We start from the raw sequence: 20,443 nt of genomic DNA on the forward strand, positions 1-20,443 counted from the left end.
GAAATAAATTCTATTGCCTTTTATCAACCTCAATAGCTATGATAACCAAACAATTATACACGACCTATAATTTCCCAATAACTGTTTTACAGTAGTTGCCCCATAATTGGAGAGTAACCATGCAGAACCTACCTGTAATAATAGAATTAAATTCCAAGTCGGGCCAGAATAGCATTGAGTTGCAGAAAATCCACAACCGACATCACAGTGCCATTCAAGCTCAAAACTGAATGAGTTAACTCAAAGTAAGGATTTTTCTAATATATTGAGAGAGAGAGAGAGAGAGAGAGAGAGAGAGAGAGAGAGAGAGAGAGAGAGAGAGAGAGAGAGAGAGAGAGATTTTCTTTTGCCATTGAACATCAGCTGCCTTTATTTTTTTACCTTTTCTCTTTATAAGCACTTCTTCAATATTAATGTTTCCCCATAATATTGGTTTTTGTACTGCATTTATTCATTGTATTGTACTTCAATTTTTTTCTATTCCTTGTTAATGCATTTACTGTATTGGGTTTTCATGTGTGTGGAAAGGAACCCTGGAAAGAAGAACACGGTGAGTATAACTTTCCCTGTCTTGCTGTTTGTCTCAGAAGTTGGCCTTGTCTGCCTACTTTATACAGTACTGTACGTCAGAAAACCAGAATATTTTGGCATTGTCTTAAAAGCATATTGCAATTAAAAGAGTGAAATGAATGAAAGAACAAAATCATTTCCAGTTTGAACTAAATTCATAGGACATGTCCTCATATGGCATATAACTCTTTACATTTTCTAATGGTCTCTGTATTCATTTATTGCTCTTTCTCTATAACTTTGTACTATAAATAATGATATTACCACAAGACAGTAACTTTGGCATGGGACTGCTGTTTTTCATTGATTTACCATACTGATGCAGTGGTACTCATGATGTTTTTTAATTATTTACTGATTTGTAAATTAGCATATATTTATCAATATTCATCATAAAGCTATAAAAATACCATGGGTAGTATTACTTACCCAGATTCTGAAAAATATAGTTGTAACCAAGTTAGTGTTCGAGTATTTACACTTTTCAATTGATTACAATATCATTCACATAAATGGGTAAACACAATTCTGTTTTTTCATAATCTTAAAGTATCTTTTTATGCAAAGTTATACTGTTCCCGTTACAGTACATGGAGTTGGTTATTTAATTTATTCTGCACTCCTGCTACCACTCTACTTACCTCTACAACGAATAAATATGATCGCATATATTTACCTGCATCTCTTATAAATTTCTAGGTTTTAGCACGGCATTGGTCCCAACTTTTATTTAACCTTTGCTTTATTTCCACTCGGTAAAAAGCTTACAAAGATATAGTGACTGCACGAGATAGGGGAAGATTGAGTGGGCTATTCATGGAAAGCCTTCAAGCACATGGTCCTATGTTCATATCTGTATACATTCATAACTAAAAAAATTTAATTAGTTTTTCAATTTTATTATTTATTGTAATTCTTTAAAAAATCAGTAGCATTATTCCCTTCCTTTGTGGTTTTATATTTTGCAATTTTCCTCCGTACTCTTTGTGTAAACAGTACATGTATAAATCCTCCATCTTTGTCTTTTAGTTACTACATCACCATTTCTAATTACTTCAATAAAATCCTCATGAAATAGGGCTGTAACTTAGGCTCCTGGTAAATGGAAAGAACATGATACTCTCCTTTCACATCACTAATTTTTGTATCCTTAACAACATAATCACAATATATATCACAAATAGTACAGTGCTGACATATGTACTATTAAATGTAATAAAGATTATGTTGTACGCTACTGAACCATTATCTCCTTCTTTGTCTACATCTTTTCCCACTTCTATGTGGGGTCGATGTTTCTGGTCAGCTTTCTCCATCTACCTCTGTCCCACAACTCATCACCAGTTAATCCCTTTGATCGAAGGTCACCCTTGATACAGTTCACCCACCTTCGCTTTGGTCTCCCTCTCCTATTATCAATGTCCACCATAGTAAAAATCTCTTATAAATGAAAGTTATGAGTTTTGAATTATAAATGAAAAAAATAAAAAAGTTCCTTAGAAATGGAATTTGTTCAAAGAAATTATAAATACTGAACCATTATCTAACAGCACAATTGTTTTATAAACAAGAGATGTGAGATGCATAAGTACTATTTATAATTTCTTTGAACAAATTCCATTTCTAAGGAACTTTTTTGACTCTTAGGAATGGGAAATACAACCTATGGGCCGATCTGTTATCACTAGTTTGAACCATGGAAAATATTGTGGTTGCTATTACCAATGTCCACCATAGTAAAAATCTCTTATAAATGAAAGTTGTGAGTTTTGAATTATTGTGTTAATGAAGACAATAATATTTGCTTAGATTTCAGTTTCTTATCATTAATGAATGAAATTATTTACAGCATTCATCACATAATATTTTAACCATAAAATATTCAGCTGCATAGTTCATGAAAAGAAAGTATAACAAAGAAAATATAACACTGCTGTAAACCTTTCACTATTTTCATAAAATTATGAATAGCTTGAAAAAATAATATGGTTCCCCTTTTGATAAACCATCATAACTTTTACCCTAAGCTGTTCTTCCATATCTATGAATTACCTTGTATAAACCACTGTTCACTTCTATAGAGACTACTCTCGTTATCCTTATCCCCCTTTTTATAAGTCGAATAAGTTTCATTATATCACCAATTCTTATGAAGGGCATCCTCTACCTCCATCATTTCTTATTGCAATCTTAACCATGATTGCTTTTGGGGGTAATAACTATTATGGGCTACTCTGATGCATGATATTGTACACTCTGATAACATAATTTGCTATACAACTCAAGGTTTATGTTTTGAGTTATTGTGGTACAGCAAGATTGTGAATTAATGTGCTCTTCATCCCTATTGCTAATACGGAACCCTACCCTCTAATGTTTACTTGGATTGAAGGACTGTCTCCAATCAAGAAAAAAAGCCCGTTTGCAGTAAGTCATGTTTTCTGACTAAGAAGGGTTGCTTTTAAATTTGTTTCCATTTAAAAACTGTACAAAATGTTGGAAGTGCAAGTGATAAAGAGAAAATCAAAATCATTCTACTGATCTTGAAATACCTATACTTAGGATTTATAAATTTCCCATCCTTGAAATACTAACTTCATTGAGCAGCTAATCAACTTCACATTCAAAAGTCATTTGAGAGAAAAGGACACTACAGTACGTGGAAATTATGATTATATGACAGAATATAAGAATGGTCTGCAATCTGCTGCAGAATAAATCACCAAGATATATCAAAATCTTTTCACCAGCAATACCAAGGCCTTGAAATCAACCAAGTGCTCATGTTACATTGCCCTAATATTCAAGCATGAGTCCCTATTTACTAAATAAAGCCAACATAATAGAATGTAAATAATTCAAATACTAACGCGACTAAAATCAATCTAACTACCATACTCTGATCAAATATTTATCCCCCCTTTTATATCTGGAACTGAAGAAATAATAAATACTGTACCTACTTATCTACTGGTTCTGAGTACAGTACCTAAACTTTAGACTAGACCTAAGATTTTCCCTTCTTGTAACGCTGTCTTGCTTGGGCTTTGGTGTACCGTGGATGATGACGAGGCTCCTCTGCAGAAGTGCTTTCAGGTATGTTTTCATTATTTGCCCCATCTACCCCATTCCTCATAACACCATCTCCTGAAATAGTAAATAACACATTACAGCACAAAGTTATTGTTAACCTGTGTATTGGATGAGCCACTTGTCTTGACTTCATACTTGGATATGGCTCAAGTCAGCAAGTGAAGTACAGTAGTTACAAAAAGTGATTAAACTGGAATTTAAATTTTATATTTAGTATACTAAAACAGAGAAGCAACGTTCAGGCATGTTTTCACACTACGTGAAAGACCTGACATGTGAACCTTCATAACAGTTGTTATGAATAGCTTAAATTATATGTCTATTTCACTGAGTATAACAATTCTTAACTAATATCTATCATGCCTCAAACTGAACTGATAATCGTGTAAACAACTAACAATGTAAAATAAAAAGTTAATTTTTTTTAAATGGGTAATGTAAGGTTTTCAATAGTTTTTTTAATTATTACAATTTCATAGACTAAGAATAACTTTGACCACATTTATCAGTTTATATTATATGGCAAATTACTACAAATATTTGTGATCAAGAAAAGGCATGGATTATTATGATTATATTGCTTCAATTTGTTCAAATTACTCTTAATATTTTTAGTGCCTGCAAAAATTCCCTCCAACAACTTACCCTCAGTAAATTCTTTGACTAAATCATCAAGACATATTTTTTCTATATCATGACAAATTGGAGATAATTTGTATTTTTCCCTAACTAATACAAACCTAAAATCATTCATATGGATTATCTTTCGGCAAAGTTGGAAGGTAGCCATTAGACTAAAAGTGTGAGGTAGCAACTCTGCCTAACAACTTGAGTGGGTAGGCAAGGGGTGGCTGGGTGATACCCAGCCACCTATATACAGTACATACTCTCACAGCTGAGAGCTATGTTACTTTTTATTGCAGGCCGGACTTACTGGGGGACAGGTCATGGCAGGCCAATTTATATGAATAACTACAGGTTTGTATTAGTTAGGGAAAAATAAAAATTATCTCCAAAATTATCATTTGTTCCCATACTAAAATACCTCTCATTATTTATGTGGATGACTCACCCTTAGGAGGGTGGAAGTCCTAATTCTGGAATGAACAATGACCCAGGTTTACCTAGTAGAGTATATGACTGTGGTCTAGGGAAAACCTTGACACCTCGCTAAAAATACAAAGCGAGTATGATAGCTGCCTAAGCAATCCAGTTATCATGCGAGCTATCATATGAACGTCCCAATCTCAATCAAGTCCTGGTCACAATCTTTACCTTGGCAAACAAAAAGAACTGGTTCCTGTCAGCCACTCACCTCACAGGAGTCCAGAACGTGATAGCGGACTCACTATCCAGGACAAAACCACTAGAATCAGAATGGTCCCTAGACGCGTATTCATTCCGGTGGATCTCCAGACTGGTTCCAGGTCTCCAGGTAGACTTGTTCGCGACACAGCTCAACCACAAACTTCCCTGTTATGTGGCCCCCGAACCTGGACCCTCAGGCTTGTGCTATGGACGCACTAACCCTGGATTGGAACAGTTGGAGGAAGATTTACCTATTCCCTCCGGCGAATCTTCTGATGAAAGTTTTACCGAGGCTACGCTCCTTCCACGGAAAGGTGGCCTTGGTAGCACCTCAGTGGCCGAAAAGCAGCTGGTTTCCTCTCCTCCTAGAGTTGAAACTTCGCCCGTTCCGGATCCCATTCCCCAAGCTGACCCAAGTGGTCCAAACACGGACCGTGTCAGATTCCTCAAGGATAGCGCAAACCCTAACTTTGTGGATTTCATGAAGTTTGCAGCCCATAAGGATGCAAATATTGACCTGGAAAATGTCCTCTTTATTGAATCGGACAAGAGAGACACCACGATTAGACAGTATGATTCGGCAGTTAAGAAGCTAGCGGAATTTCTAAAAACTTCAGATGAAACTCGAATGACCCCGAACCTGGCCATTTCGTTCTTTCGGTCCCTTTTTGACAAGGGCCTCGCAGATAGTACTATAACCACAATCAAATCAGCTTTGAAAAAGATCTTCTATGTGGGTTTCAATATTGACCTCGCAGATTCCTACTGTATTTTTCATCCATTCCAAAAGCCTGTGCTAGGCTTCGACCTTCTGTTCATCCACAAAAGGTCTCATGGTTTCTGAACGACGTCCTCAAGCTCGCGTCAGACACTGTTAACGAATCCTGCTCTTACATATCACTTCTTAGGAAGACCTTATTTCTCACGGCCATGGCCTCAGGTGCTAGAATCTCAGAATTAGCAGCTCTCTCCCGTAATCCTGAAAACCTAGATTTCCTCCCGTCAGGAGAAGTTCTACTCTCTCCAGATAGAGCTTTCTTAGCCAAAAATGAGGACCCACAAAATAGGTGGTCCCCCTGGAAAATTATTCCTCTGCCCCAAGATGCTTCTTTGTGTCCTGTCGCTACACTTCGGGCCTTTTTAGCGAGGACTGCATCACGCTCATCTGGCCCCTTGTTTGTCAGGGAACAAAGGGGTACTATTTATATCCAAGGCATCAGATAGCAAATCCTTTATTTTATCAAACAAGCTAACCCGGAATCTTTTCCACATGCACATGATATCCGGGCGGTAGCCACCTCCATCAATTACTTTCAGAACATGGATTTTGATGACCTTAAGAAGTACACAGGTTGGAAATCCCCGATGGTTTTCAAACACCCCTATTTGAAGAACTTGCAGGCCCTTAAGTTTCCTACTATTGCAGCTGGGAGTGTTATCTCCCCCGATTAATTTCTTGCCTTTCTTCTTTTCGTCCTCCTCTCGACCTTCTCCCTCCCCCTGCCACTCCCACCGCGTTGCCTCTCACCTTGGTCGGTGTTTTTGCCTCATTGCTATGTTATGTCGGTGAATTAGCCCACTTATTATTTTATGTCATGTTGACTTACTCATGTTGGTAGCTTTTAATTTTGGATTGTATATAATTTTTGATATCCTAGGGTATTGTACAGTTTACCTTGTCTTTTGTACCCATTCTATTATATTTTGCCTCTTGCCATATTTGATTCCATTGCTACCTATGTTTTTGGTTGGTCTACTATGACATTCTGGAGTTTTGTACATTTACTTTACTTGTGCCTAAATGGCATTGTTTAATTATTAAGGAATTGTTCTTTTGTATGGGACAGTATGTTACTTATTATACTTAACCTCCGGTTTCATATATATTTTTACTTTACCTGTATTTTTGATGAGGTTTTGATATTTATTTCTGTCGCATTACGTGCCCTAATATAGTAATCTCCAGTTATACATAAATTTTTTTACTTTAACCTGTTGATTTGTGGGCTTGGAAGGCATTCTCTGGTACATTTTCACCGGGCGTCACAGGTCGTCCCAGAAAAGGGATTTTGACGAAGGAAAAATCTATTTCTGGGGAGATACCTGTGACGCCCGGTGAAACCCTTCCCTGGTTTTTTCCCCATCCCTTTCCTTTCCAACCCATCTCATGTAGAAGGATGTGTAGATGGCGCTCGAGGCAGGCGTCGCTGAGTGGATCAGGTGGGTTCGGTTGGTGCCGTTAGGGCGGCTCCCCCTTTTGATGAAGGATTGATCTAAATGGAAGATGACCTGTGAATAGTGGTTTTCACACGCCCTTTCTTTATACACGACGCCCTTAGGGTGCTCGCGCGAGGGTAGTAACCTCTGCATTCCATGCTTTAACTTTCTCTGGTATATTTGGAAGTATTTATATCAGAAAAGAGATAAGAAGGACCCTTTTCACCGGGCGTCACAGGTCGACCCAGAAAGATTTTTCCTTCGTCAAAATCCCTTTATAATGCCCAGAAAAATAGGAATAACTGGAAAACAAAACAAAAGTGGAGAGTTCACTAGAAAAGTGTGTGAGGGAGGATTCTACCTGCCGCTAACTAGTGGAGGCTTATCGATAACTTGTGTGAAAGTTTTTATGGCTAAATCCAGATTGCACTGAAACATACATCCTAAGTAAAGAATGAAGGTTCGTATTTGTGTCAGAATAAAAATGAAATTTCATAAACTAGATAATAACTAAAATACCTGTTAAATCAATAGGCGGCTCTAGTAACGCAGATCGTTGATTCTGTATGTACATTCTGTAACAGTAGCCTAAACCAAGACCAAAGAGTGAGAAGATAACTGTGATGATTGACTGAAGAACAGGATGCTGTAAAATGAAAAGTAACATAAGTACAGATACAGTACTGTATATTATAGTGAAAAAAAAGTTCATAAATGCTTTTATTAACCCTTTTACCCCCAAAGGACGTACTGGTACGTTTCACAAAACTCATCCCTTTACCCCCATGGACGTACCGGTACGTCCTTGCAAAAAAATATTATACAAAATTTTTTTTTCATATTTTTATTATTTTTTTTTTAAAAATTCAGGCATTTTCCAAGAGAATGAGACCAACCTGACCTCTCTATGACAAAAATTAAGGCTGTTAGAGCAATTTAAAAAATATATACTGCAAAATGTGCTGGGGAAAAAATAACCCCTTGGGGGTTAAGGGTTGGAAATTTCCAAAGAACCTGGGGGTAAAAGGGTTAATTAACACTCAAATTCTGTACAAACATAATTACAGAATATAATCTACAGAAAAACCTTTGAAAATCAGTTCACTTACACTTAGAGTGGATTGTTTAGCGAGAACTGCATCTCCAACGACAATCAAAACACCAATAATAAGGCCAATACCAGCACCAACCCATGGTGTCTGTTGGTCAACCTGCGAAAGATGTTGGGTGTTATGTTAAAAGTAGTCATTTGCATCAAAGATATTTTTTCCTCTAGATAATTCCTTTATGGAATAAGCTGGGAAAAATTCTCCCCACTCACTACGTAACAAATCTCTTCTATTATTTACTTTAAATTCTATTTTCTAAGTACTGTACATAAATTTTAGATTATATTTCATTCCTATTTCCTTATATATTTACAAAATATACTAATACTGTATATATTACGGTATATATATATGAATAAAAATGTAATTCTATGGTGTATTGTGGTCCTCATCTCTTAAAAATCAAACACACTGTATCTGTATTTGCCAGTTATAAATTGTAGCATTCTATGCATAGCAAACCAAAATGCAACAAAATGTGTAACCCTTTATACTCTCGCCTCCTACCATAAAAAAGGCTCTTTTTCTGCAGCCTGAAGAGGTGGCTTACTTAAATGCCTCTGTCACAGAATAAAGAGTTATGATGCCAGACACACAATTCAACCATGATTTTGACTGCATTTATAGGGGATTGGACTGGTTTACAAAGATTAAGCCAAAGGCCAGGTATTAGGACATGCGAGATGATTAATTTCTGTTTCTTACGGGGGAGAGAGCACCTCTTTATCCTGGAGACATCTGACCCCAAAAGAATTTCATAACAGAGGTGAGGCATGTGTTTTGTTATGTAGGTGGAGAGTAACAAGCCTAAAACAGATGACTCAGGCAAGGTTTGCTCTTTCTTTTTTCATACAACTATATGGAAAACATAAGTTTATAGGATAACTTAATAGGAATAAACAGTAATTTTGACCAGTTATTTTGGTATTCTTAACTAGTACAGTTACTATGATTAGACATTGAAACTTGAATCTTTTTCACATTTTCACTTACTATAAAATGTATAACAACTGTTCAGCCTCATACTTCAAATCACTATGCACAAGATATATGTGACTCCACTGGCCAATCCATTTCCAGGTGAACCAAGCTATCTTATTCTCCTGGTATTTTACAAGATATAAAACATTCATAGCCTTTTAAAGGCATACAATTCATGTACCCTCTCTCTAACCATGGGCACTTAATAGTGAAAGTTCTTGTTGTTGGTACACATAATAACTGACAATCAATTTTTCAGCCTCATCCAGTATACCACAACCCATACTCACCTGCAATATAAATTTGTCCCAAAGCAACTAGGTGTCTTTATTTTTGTTAGGACTTACTTATTGCTGCCTCATCAACAATTATAGTATCTTCAAGAACACGTCTACAAAATCTCAGTGTAAAAAATATTTGTTAAGTTCTACTTTTGAAAAAGTGGAATAAAAACCCTTGTGCTTTGTAACTTTCTGTTTCATAGGCACCTTTTTACACTAATAGCATCTTTCCAAGTTCAATATTGTTAAAAATGCTACATTTTATGGAAAACTCAATAACCATTAATTGCATGACAACGGTATTACTAAAACATTTCAGCACCAACACTTTCTTGCGGATCCTTTGGGATTTTAATTTCTTACCATATCAGGATTTTGTACAGAATAATGGATGCCATAAAAAGATTAAGCTATTATCCACTGCGGCATCAAAGACATTAGATTATTCGTTATATATGAACAACCAATGAATAAAGCATATACAGAGAACATAAGATGAATATGCTGGTCCAACACAACTTTTATTCATCAATTAGTTTGTCCTAAATACCTTTAGCTAAAAAACTAAATGGGAATGCAAATAATATAATATACAGAATGTAAAAACAAAATGCTTGTGTGTATCCTTCACAGTAGTTGACATCAAAAGGAATAACTTATCCTTAACCACCTGCATTTTGAAAGAACTACTTTCCTGTATTAATAAAATGCCATAAAAAACTAGCTTTTTGAAGCATTACCTATGTTATTTTTAAATTCCCTTTAATACAGTATCCATGAAAATACTAGATACAAAATGACCAATTAAACTTTTTGTTATTATCCGATGTAAAAAAAAGATCAAAATGAACATTATCTCATTTCAGCATAAAGAAATTTCAGGATTATGCAAAATTTTTTTTTTTTACATCTTCAGAATGCTAAAACGGCCTCACCTTCTGTTGACGAGTCATCTCTCTGTTTGTCCTGAGGACGCACTCCAATAGGGTTGGATCATCTTGGAGTTGTGAGGCACGGCGATAAGATTCCAGAGCTTCTGCAAAATGGTTAGTGGCATATTCTACTTCCCCCTTGCGAAACCAACCCTGAAGGGAAGAGTTTTACACAATATCATGTCTGCAATAGATCAACAAGTAGAGAATTGATTTTCAAACTTATTTTAAATATCACAAATTTTAAGTAATTTGTATTTTTCCTAAAAGTACTTACCTCGAACTACTTTCTTAGGAGTATCTAGGATCTCCTCCCTATCCGACCAATAATTTTGCGCAATCCCCCCTATCTCCGTTTTCCCGTGTCGGGTCCCTAAGTGGTGGAGGGATACGTGCCCTGAGGCGACCCGGGGTCAGGGCGTGGGTGCGCTACTGGGTCGTTGTCTTCAGTAAGCATATGAGTCTTTACGTCGAACACCTGTAAGGCACCCGGGGCAGGATGGGTGGGCAATAACCCGAAAGTAGTTCGAGGTAAGTACTGTTAGGAAAAATACAAATTACTTAAAATTTGTGATTTGTTCCAACACAAAGTTCTTACCTCGAACTACTTTCTTAGGAGACTCACACTTTAGGAGGCGGAGGTGGATTTACAAGCCGGAAGACCCACCACTACCATCCAAGGGCACGGGACCTCAATAGGCAGCTAGGTCCAGACAACATAAAGAACAGTGTAGGAGAGTCAGGGGAAGCACGCAAAAGTCTACCTGTTTGTATAAACTCACCTTTATAAATAATCTGAGCATGGGCTTCCAAAACATCCATCTCTCACATGGGAGGAGGGAAGGGAAGGGAAAGGGTGGCAAGAAAAGGGAAGCAAGGGGGGAACCTGTGTCGCTCGCAATTACTTCTTTCGGGCTACCCGGGGCCGAAGCTCTAAACTTTTTGAATGGTGGAAATCACTGGTCCAATGGAGAAGGAGTCCAGGGACTTCCTCATGCAGTCTTTAAGGTAGTGGGCCGTAAAGGCGGACTGCCAGGACCATGTGCCTGCTCGCATGATTTGGCCCACTGCCATGTTGCTTTCAAAGGCCAAAGAAGTGCTAAGACCTCTAATATCATGGGGGCGCGGGGTACCAGGGACTGCAGACCCCTCACTGGTGTAAGCTCTCTTGATGACTTGCCGAAGCCAGGAGATCGTGTTCTTCGACACGACCTTCTTTACTGGGCTTGAGTAGACAAACAAACTTTTGATGCCCGGCTGGAGTCTGGCTGTCCTGCTGAGGTATTTCCTGACCATTCTCACTGAGCACAGGAGCAAGTCTTCCGGGTTGTCCGAGTGAGGGATGGCCGGGACCGAGAACCCCTCGAACCTCGTGTCTGCAATGGCCGGGTTCTGCGTTTTGGCCACAAACTCAGGCAGAAACTTAAAGGACAAGTCCTTCCACCCTTTCGAGTGTGAAACCTCGAATGACAAGCCGTGGAGCCCACTCACGCGCTTGGCTGAGGCCAGAGCCAGCAAGAACACCGTCTTGAGGGTGAGGTCTTTATCTAGAATATCCTTGAGGGGCTCGAAGGGAGGCCTTGTCAAAACTTTGAGAACCTTGGCTACATCCCACTGCGGGACCCGTGGCGCGGGGGGAACAAGACTGCTCGAAACTTCTGATGAGCATGGTAATCTGGCGAGAGGCCTGCAGGTTGATGCCTTTGACCCGAAAGACCTGCCCCAGAGCCGCTAGAACCCCCTTGATGGCCGGAATGGAGACCCCAGGTCATCCCTCAGGTGGACCAGGAAGTCTGCAATCTTGTGGACTGATGCATCTAGGGGCCTCAGGTTCTGCGTGGCACACCACTTCACAAACGTGGTCCACTTGGCCTGGTACACCATGATCGAGGACTTCCGCAGATACCCTGACATCCTCGAACCCGTCTTCCCCAAGTATCCTTCTTTTCTAAACAGGGGCTCAATTACCTCCACACGTGTAGCTAGAGGCACTGAGGGTTTTCGTGAAACCTTCGAAAGTGAGGCTGGTGCAGAAGGTCTTCCCTTACTGGTAGGGGCCACAGAGGAAGGGTGGCCAGGTCCTGTAGATCCGCGAACCACTCCCTCTCCGGCCAACAGGGCGGTACCAAAGTCATCACTGTTGCCCTTGATTGCCTGAGCCTGTTGAGCACCTGCCTGAGAATCATGAAGGGGGGAAAGGCATACACGTCGAGTCCGTCCCATGGGTGCTGGAAGGCGTCCTCGAACGCTGCTGCCGGGTCTGGCACAGGAGAACAGAACACGGGGAGCTTCGTGTTGAGCCTTGTGGCGAACAGGTCTATCACCAGTGAGCCCCACAACTGTAGGACCTTCTGGGCCACCTGTGGGTGTAGGGACCACTCCTACCCCACTATTTGCCCTGCTCTGCTGAGGCCGTCGGCTAGGACGTTTTTCTTCCCCGGAATAAACCGGGCTGTGAGAATGATGTGATTCCTCTCGCCCCATTCCATGACTCGAGCCGTGAGATCGCACAGCTCCCTTGATCTAAATCCTCCTTGCTTCTTTATGTAAGCCACCATGGTGGCGCTGTCGCACATAAGGGCTATTACGTTTCCCCGCACCCGATGGACAAATATTGAGAGGGCCTTTTGAACCGCCAGCAGCTCGACCTGGTTTATGTGGAGAAGCTTCTCCTCCGGGGACCACTTTCCCTCTGCTGTCTCTTCGAGCAGATGGGCTCCCCACCCCTCCTTTGACGCGTCCCTGAAGAGCAACATCTCCGGAGGAGTGGAAGCGAACGGCACGCCCCGTAGGGTGTTTGCCCTGTCGGACCACCAAAGGAGCATGTTTCTGGTCGCTGGGGTCATCATGACTAAGGACTGAGGCGGGTCTCCCGGTGGCCAGAGGTCCTTCAGATTCCACTGGACCGGCCTCAGCTTGAGCCTCCCCTGAGGAACTAGCTTCTCCAATGCGACCGAGTGGCCCACAAGTCGCTGCCAATCCTTGGCCCTCACTGGCGCATTTGCTAGGAATGGTCGAATTATGTGGTCTAGATTGTCCAGTCTCTCGAGAGAAGTGGAAGCGAACGGCACGCCCCGTAGGGCGTTTGCCCTGTCGGACCACCAGAGGAGCATGTTTCTGGTGGCTGGGGTCATCATGACTAAGGACTGAGGCGGGTCTCCCGGTGGCCAGAGGTCTTTCAGATTCCACTGGACCGGCCTCAGCTTGAGCCTCCCCCTAAGGAACTAGCTTCTCCAACGCGACTGGGTGGCCCACAAGTCACTGCCAATCCTTGGCCCTCACTGGCGTATTTGCTAGGAATGGTCGAATTATGTGGTCTAGATTGTCCAGTCTCTCTTGAGAGGGGAATGCCCTTGCTACCTGGGAGTCTAGGACCATCCCCAGGTATGTCATCCTGGTGGTGGGGATCAACTGGGACTTCTCCAGATTGATGGTACCGTATATCACTTTCTGTGTTAGATCCTTTAGGGTACAATCTTCGTTGTTCAAGTTTGAAGCGTAGTGCAAGACCTTGTCCAAGGACCATGATATGGGCTTTGGAGGGGTTGCTGGTTTGATTCTAGCACATGCTTTTGGAATCCTAATGAAGATTTCGTTCGACAGGACCACCTGGAAGGCGTAAAAAAGAGGTCTAGTCAAAGCTGACTTACACGTAGTTATCGTGGTGGAAGCCAGTCCTTGCTCATGGAGGTGGATGAAGAAGGAAAGGCAGAAGTCTATCGAGATTTCTGCCGGTCTGCTTGCTTTGACAAAGGAGACCCACTTCTTCCAAGACGATTCATATTGTCTACTGGTTGACTTTGACTTATATCCTTCTATAAAGTCGATGTTGTCTTTTAAGATCCCGAACCTTTTCTTGGCCGCTAAGGCGAGAAAATCATGAGATGTAGGTTTTGGGTTCTCAAAGATGAAGCGTAGACAGTCGACTTTTGAACCAGTTGGGATAGAACTGGATTCGGTAGAGGACACAGCTTCAGCTTCAGTTCTATCACTAGAGGGAACTAATTGTTCTTGGGCCATTTGGGGCCACTACTGCTGCTGTCCCCTTGAAGGATCTCAGCTTGTTGAGGACCTTCAGCAGGAGATTTGTTGGTGGGAACAGATAGATATGATTCCATCTGTTCCAATCGAGGGACATAGCGTCTGTCGCTTCTGCCCGAGGGTCCTCGTATGGGGTCACATATCGAAGTACTGTAGTTTCTTGTTGTCGCTCATTGCGAAGAGGTTGATCTGCAGTTCTGGGACTTTTTCCAAGATGAAGGAGAATGAGTCTGCGTCCAGGGACCATTCTGTCTCTATCGGTTTTCGCCAAGATAGAGCGTCCGCCGTCATATTGCAGAACCCTTGCAAGTGAACTGCTGATAAGTGCCATCTTTTCTTCTTTCCACGCGAAAGATGGCCAACATCACGTGATTGATGTAGGGCGATCTCAAGCCTTGTCGGTTCAGACATTTCACTATTACTTCGCTGTCCAAGACCAGCCTGATGTGGACTGATCTGTGAGGAGATAGTTTCTTCAATGTTAGGAAGACTGCCATGGCTTCCAGAATGTTGATGTGAAAGGTCTTGAACTGGTGTGACCAGTTCCCTTGTAGTTTCCTTTGATGGGAATAGCCTCCACATCCTTCCCGTGAGGCATCTGTGTGGATGACTACTGAAGGTTGGTGTGGTTCTAAGGGAATTGTCCTTGTTAGGCTCTTGACCTTCGACCACGGCCTTGGAAGCGATCGCAGTTAGGTCGGTGTCGATCTCTGTTGATCTCTTCGAGTGTTTGATGCGTATCTTCTCCAGACTCCTGACGCATCCTTCAGTTGTGCTTTCAGCACTGGGTCTGTTACTGCTGCAAACTAGAGAGAGCCCAGTACTCTTTCCTGTGGGCATCTTGAAATCTTGTTGAATTTCAGTAGTCTCTTGACAGAACCCGCAATCTCTCTCCTCTTCTTCGGTGGAATGGAGAGGTGGTGTGACTGCAAGTTCCAATGGATTCCTAACCATTGAAACTCTTGAGCTAGAGAGAGGCGAGACTTCTTGTAGTTGATCTTGAAGCCCAGATGGTCCAGGAACTGGATCACCTTCGTGGCTGCCTGCAGACAAGCCGTCTTGGAGGCTGCCCACACCAGCCAGTCGTCCAGGTATGCTGCTACATGAATACCTTCTAAGCGTAGCTGTTGGACAACTGTGTCTGCAAGTTTTGTGAATATCCTTGGGGCTATGTTTAGTACAAAGGGTATGGCTGTGAACACATAATTTGTCTTCTGTAGCTTGAATCCTAGGTAGGAGGAGAGGGGGCGGCTGACTGGTAAGTGTCAATAAGCATCTACTAGGTCTATTGAGACCGTATATGCCCGGGTCCTTATGTGTTGTAGGGTTAACATCCAGAACTTGTTGAGTGGAGACAAGTCTAGAATGACTGAGTTTGTCCAAGTCTTTCTTGGGAACACAAAACAGCCTTCCCTGGAATTTGATGGATTTTGTTTTCCTTATTAGCTTTTTGTTCAAGAGTTCTAAGGTATATTCTTCCAATAAGGGGGTGGAGTGTTGGAAGAATTGGGGAAAAGGGGGTGGAGTTTTGTTCCATTTCCACCCTAGTCCATTCTTGATTAGGCTGTGGGCCCAGGCATCGAAGGTCCACCGATCCCGAAAGTGGAAGAGTCTTCCTCCTACCTGGATCATCTCATTGTTGAGATGATCCGGAGGGTTTGTTACCCTGACCACGTCCTCCTCTACCCCTTGAGGGGATTCTTGAGGAGCCTCTTCTAGATCCTCTACCTTTAGGGCAAAAGGTAGTGGTGTGTCTCTCAAAGCCTGGGTTAAACGCTGGTGACTGGGTAACCAACTGCTGGGGCACCATTTGGAAGGTGGTTTGCGGCTGGGAAACCATTTGGGGCACTGTGGTCATGGTAACCGTGGGATGCTGTGCAGGTCTATGAGGCACACATGGCTTCTTCGTCTTCCTGTTCTTGGGTTGGGGACCAGTGTCAGAGGATGATTTCCTCTTGGAAGGCATGCCCCACATTTGGAGTAGGTTCCTATTCTCTGTGGCAGCTTTAGCAACTACCTCTTGGACTGCTTCTTTTGGGAAGAGGTCCTTGCCCCAGATACATAAAGAAATCAACTTCCTGGGCTCGTGTGCTTGACCGTTGCATTGGCAAACATGTGCTCTCTACAGGCCCTCCTGGCCTTCACGAAAACATACATGTCCTTACAAGGGTAGCCATGTGCATCTTGGCTAGGACCGTGTACATATCTGGGGTACTCGAGATGCCTGCACACATCTCCATACAGTTCTGGAGAGACAAAGAGGAGGCTAGTCTCTCTTTTGTCTCCTGTTCCCTTCTCAGAACATGATCGGACAACTTCGGAAGGTCAACTTTGGAAGGTTCTTGTTGAACTGTTGTCCTGCTATCTCTGGATCCAGTTTCGAGATTGAGAAGGTTAGATCAACCTCGCTCCAATCCTTCTCACAGGTAGGCAGAGCCAGAGACAATGGTTTGCATTCCTCTAGCGTAGGGCATGGTTTGCACGCGTCAACTGCTTTGACCGAAAAGGGAAAAGCTCTGGAGGAAGGAGCAAGGAAGGTAGGGTGCCTCTTGCTCAAAGCAGAAACCTTCGAATTTGTATAGCCGGCTTTCTTCAGGTTACTCGTCAAGAGAGCCTGCGCCTTGTCATGATCCCGCAATCTCACGAAGCATTCCAGGTAAGCCGAAATGTTCGGCCAGAATTGGAGATCGTTGAGGGGTTTGGCCCCATCTTCTCAGAGATGTAGAGTTTCCCATTCATCATGGGCATAATCGCCGCATGCCTCCAGGAGTTGGTTTCGGAGCATTGGGGTAAGTCAGTGACTCTGACACATTTGTGGGAGCAGCTGAAAGCGGCCGAGCGTTGCGCTTCTCTGACTTCCCTCCACATCTCTTGCTGTTCCTTGCGCATTATTTCCATCATCAATTGAAGCTGCGCCATGAGCGCTTTGCCCTTGGATAACAGCGGGTCCGGTTGAGGGGTTGGGGCCAAAGAGGTTGACAGCACAGGCTGATATGCCGTCACAGACAGTAGAGGGTCTTCCGTCACTGTCGATATGGATCCTTCTTCCTCCTCGGGTGGCTGGGCCACCTCTTCTTCAGGACTTTCTTATAGAAGATCCTTTTCAGTGTCTGAGGACACCTCTGACATCCGTTCTTGATGGATGTTCATGCCTTCTAGAGTCTTGTTGATGTCAGCCTCTATCGTCAGTTGTATGAAGGGAGGCTTGACCTGTGCCTGAGGCACAACCGCGTCGGATTGGGCCTTAGGGAACAGAAAGCTTTTCATCGCTTCGTTTCGCAGGTAAGGTCCCAGAGAGTTCTTCTGGAACCCTCTTACCCACCTTCGAAGCGTTTCCCTCGCAGTATCCCTCAACTCCGTCGTCTTGCCATCACCGAAACCACCGGTCATCAAGGCCGAGCAGACGGTGCAGCCTTTCGGATCCCAATAACTCAGGGTTTCAGTTACGATGGAGCAGGGGGCATGAGACTTGCACATCTTGTGGCCACTAAAGCCCCTGCTTTTGTGGTTGCAGTACATGACTGCACACTTCACCTTAGGCTCCTCCTGTAAGGAAAGAAAGAGTGAAATGAGTATGGGGTAATTTATCACACTGATAAATATATTCACATGCATTAAATAGTAATCATTACTATTATTAATATACCTTAGGATAGTAAGCTAGAAAGGAAATAGGAAAGACACATATCTGTGTTTCCTGTCCAGGCAATTGCTGTGACCTCCCTCAATATCAATATTTCTTATTTTCCTTATTCGGGAAACGACAGGGTGGAATAGCTCTAGTACTTAGAGCTGGAGTCAGTGTATACTAACGCTAACTCCCCCACAAGTGAAATATTAATACTGCAGGGTAATTATTGGTGTTCCGATGATCTAGGATACATCAGAATGTTGAGGGAATGCTTCACCTTAACGTTTGTTACGCGGTAACAACAATGGACTGTGATAGGACACACAGAGTATGTTGGAAATTTGTACTATTGTATTATATACTGTAGTTTTCTAACTTCTGTATTGTTATACTGCAGGAATACTGGCTACTGTATTGTGTTATACTGTAGTTTTGCCGGTATACTACCGGGTTAGGCTAGTACTTGGCGGCACTAGCCAACAGAGAGAGAGAAAGAACGGAGAGAAGGACTATCGTATTATTATAGTTTAGTACAATAATAGAGTTGTAGGGACTACTGTCTCTACTGCCTTCTTTCCGGAATGAGGATTCTAATAGAAGGGGAGAGAATGTATTGATTCTAGCTTCCATCCAGACACAATTTCTGTTGCCGGTTGCACTGCCGGTTACAGGGTTTGTGGATGGCAGTACAAGAGATGACTGGAGAATACTCGAAGTTGTAGTGGGTCTCCCACCAGCAGTCGTCAGGGCGGGCTCAACCTTTCCCGGAGTATTGCTTCCGTTAGGGAGAAGGTCGAAGCAGCAACCTCACTGCCTTTGTAGGAGCCCGGCCGGTATCGTAGTCAGCCCAGCAAGCGGGATGATTGTAGAATACCGGCCACAGGGATCGTGACGGCTAGGCCGTCACTAAAGGACAGAAGGGGGAAGGGAAAGGGTCTTATATTTTGCATAGAAAGAAGGCGGCAGGAATGCCTCCTGCTTTCAGCTGCAATTCAAAGGTTACATAGTTTCCTATGCCGGCGCCATCTTGGGCGGCCAAGGAATAACGATTCCTTAGCCTGAGACATTGCCGGATATGAGACAAGTTTTCTAGTCCACAAGGGAGAAAGGTGGCAGCAATTGTACTACCACTTTTGGTTGTGGACTAGGGAAGCCGGGCTTCCTATGCCAGCAATGGTGTAACCGGCAGGGGAATGACTAATCCCCCATCGGTAGCGTTGCCGGCAACAAGACCGAATACCCTGAGTTACTCTCGTATTTCAAAGCCGGGATACTCACCGGCAAAGAGGATGGACAAAGATACGGTTGCCACCTAGGCTGGCGGCACTTAGGGGGAAGGAAGGGTTTATCCTCATTTCTCTAAAAGAGAAGAGTATCAAATTATGATAGTAATTCTAGGAGATATTTATATCTCTGACTGAATTAATATAACGATACGAGAGGATAAACGGGGATAACGTTACTAAAGTATACTAAAACGCGTTAGGCTAGCCTAACTCGAGTCAGGATCTCGGCTACGCTAGTACCACTGAGGCCCTATCATATACGATCAAAACGTTTTATCAGAAGAGGAAATATTATGTGTAAATCTTATTTTCATAGTATAATTTGCCTAAATAGCTAGAATTTCATTATAGCTACATACCGGGAACGTCGTACTACTAACTAAATAAAGCATTTATGGTCAACTAAATAAAGCATTTATGGTCAACGATAGAGGTCCCAAAATGGCCGCCTCCGGTGCTGGCTCTGCTCCACTTAACACATCTAAATTATGCTAATTTAACTTTGAGAAGGGAGCCAAAAATTATACACAGGAAAGATTAAATAATCAACTTTCCAGAGGTTGATTATGCTGGAGATTGCATTGTAATATTCCTTGAAACAGTAACAAAACCGAGAGCAACATGGGAGATACACCGTACTTAATTGGCTACTATTAAAGGAATAGTACGCCGTAGTAGTACTGGGAGAGGATCCACCGGGTAACTTTGATAACAGCTCCCCTTCAAATTCGCCACTCTTCCCCATCAAAGTGAAAACTCTATTCGGGGTAAAGATTGCCATGTGTCGTATCAAGAAATACGTCCCCTGATATTATGCGATATCCTTAAAAGTTACATTAAGGATACTCGCGCCAGGAGTTAGAATTCTGGAAACCTGTGGTTAATTCTCTGGGAGTATCACTGTAGCCAAATATCCCTTAAAAAGCTACCTAAAACAACCTTCCATCAGGACGACATGGCAGAGCCCAAAATAGAGGTTTGTACAATATATGCA

The 20,443-nt window shown here is 42.3% G+C and overlaps 2 protein-coding genes across 2 annotated transcripts in view; one reads left to right on the forward strand and one right to left on the reverse strand.

Moving 5' to 3' along the window:
• Positions 1-260: 260 nt before the first annotated feature.
• LOC137624803 (uncharacterized) lies at positions 261-12,714 on the reverse strand. The gene is made up of 5 exons (XM_068355757.1): positions 12,460-12,714; positions 10,495-10,644; positions 8,298-8,399; positions 7,708-7,834; positions 261-3,717 (listed from the first exon to the last, which is right to left on the reverse strand). The coding sequence occupies exons 1-5, from the start codon at positions 12,712-12,714 to the stop codon at positions 3,578-3,580; spliced, it is 774 nt and encodes a 257-aa protein (XP_068211858.1). The 3' UTR covers positions 261-3,577.
• A 7,690-nt stretch (positions 12,715-20,404) lies between these two features.
• Positions 20,405-20,443, forward strand: part of LOC137624804 (uncharacterized) — a 34,235-nt gene continuing 34,196 nt past the window's right edge. The window contains exon 1 of the mRNA XM_068355758.1: positions 20,405-20,425. Coding sequence (XP_068211859.1) covers positions 20,405-20,425 — 21 coding nt within the window. The remainder of the gene's footprint in view (positions 20,426-20,443) is intronic.

Source organism: Palaemon carinicauda, chromosome 31 (assembly GCF_036898095.1).
Source record: "Palaemon carinicauda isolate YSFRI2023 chromosome 31, ASM3689809v2, whole genome shotgun sequence".
NCBI classification, from domain to species: domain Eukaryota; kingdom Metazoa; phylum Arthropoda; class Malacostraca; order Decapoda; family Palaemonidae; genus Palaemon; species Palaemon carinicauda.

Excerpts from the sequence above, each read along its gene's own strand:
- LOC137624803 (XM_068355757.1), bottom strand. The coding sequence starts at position 12,714 with ATGGGACGGACTCGACGTGTATGCCTTTCCCCCCTTCATGATTCTCAG. Across the intron at positions 8,400-10,494 it reads AGATGACTCGTCAACAGAAG|GTTGACCAACAGACACCATG; the intron begins GTGAGGCCGTTT and ends CATCTTTCGCAG. Across the intron at positions 7,835-8,297 it reads CTAAACAATCCACTCTAAGT|CATCCTGTTCTTCAGTCAAT; the intron begins GTAAGTGAACTG and ends TTCATTTTACAG.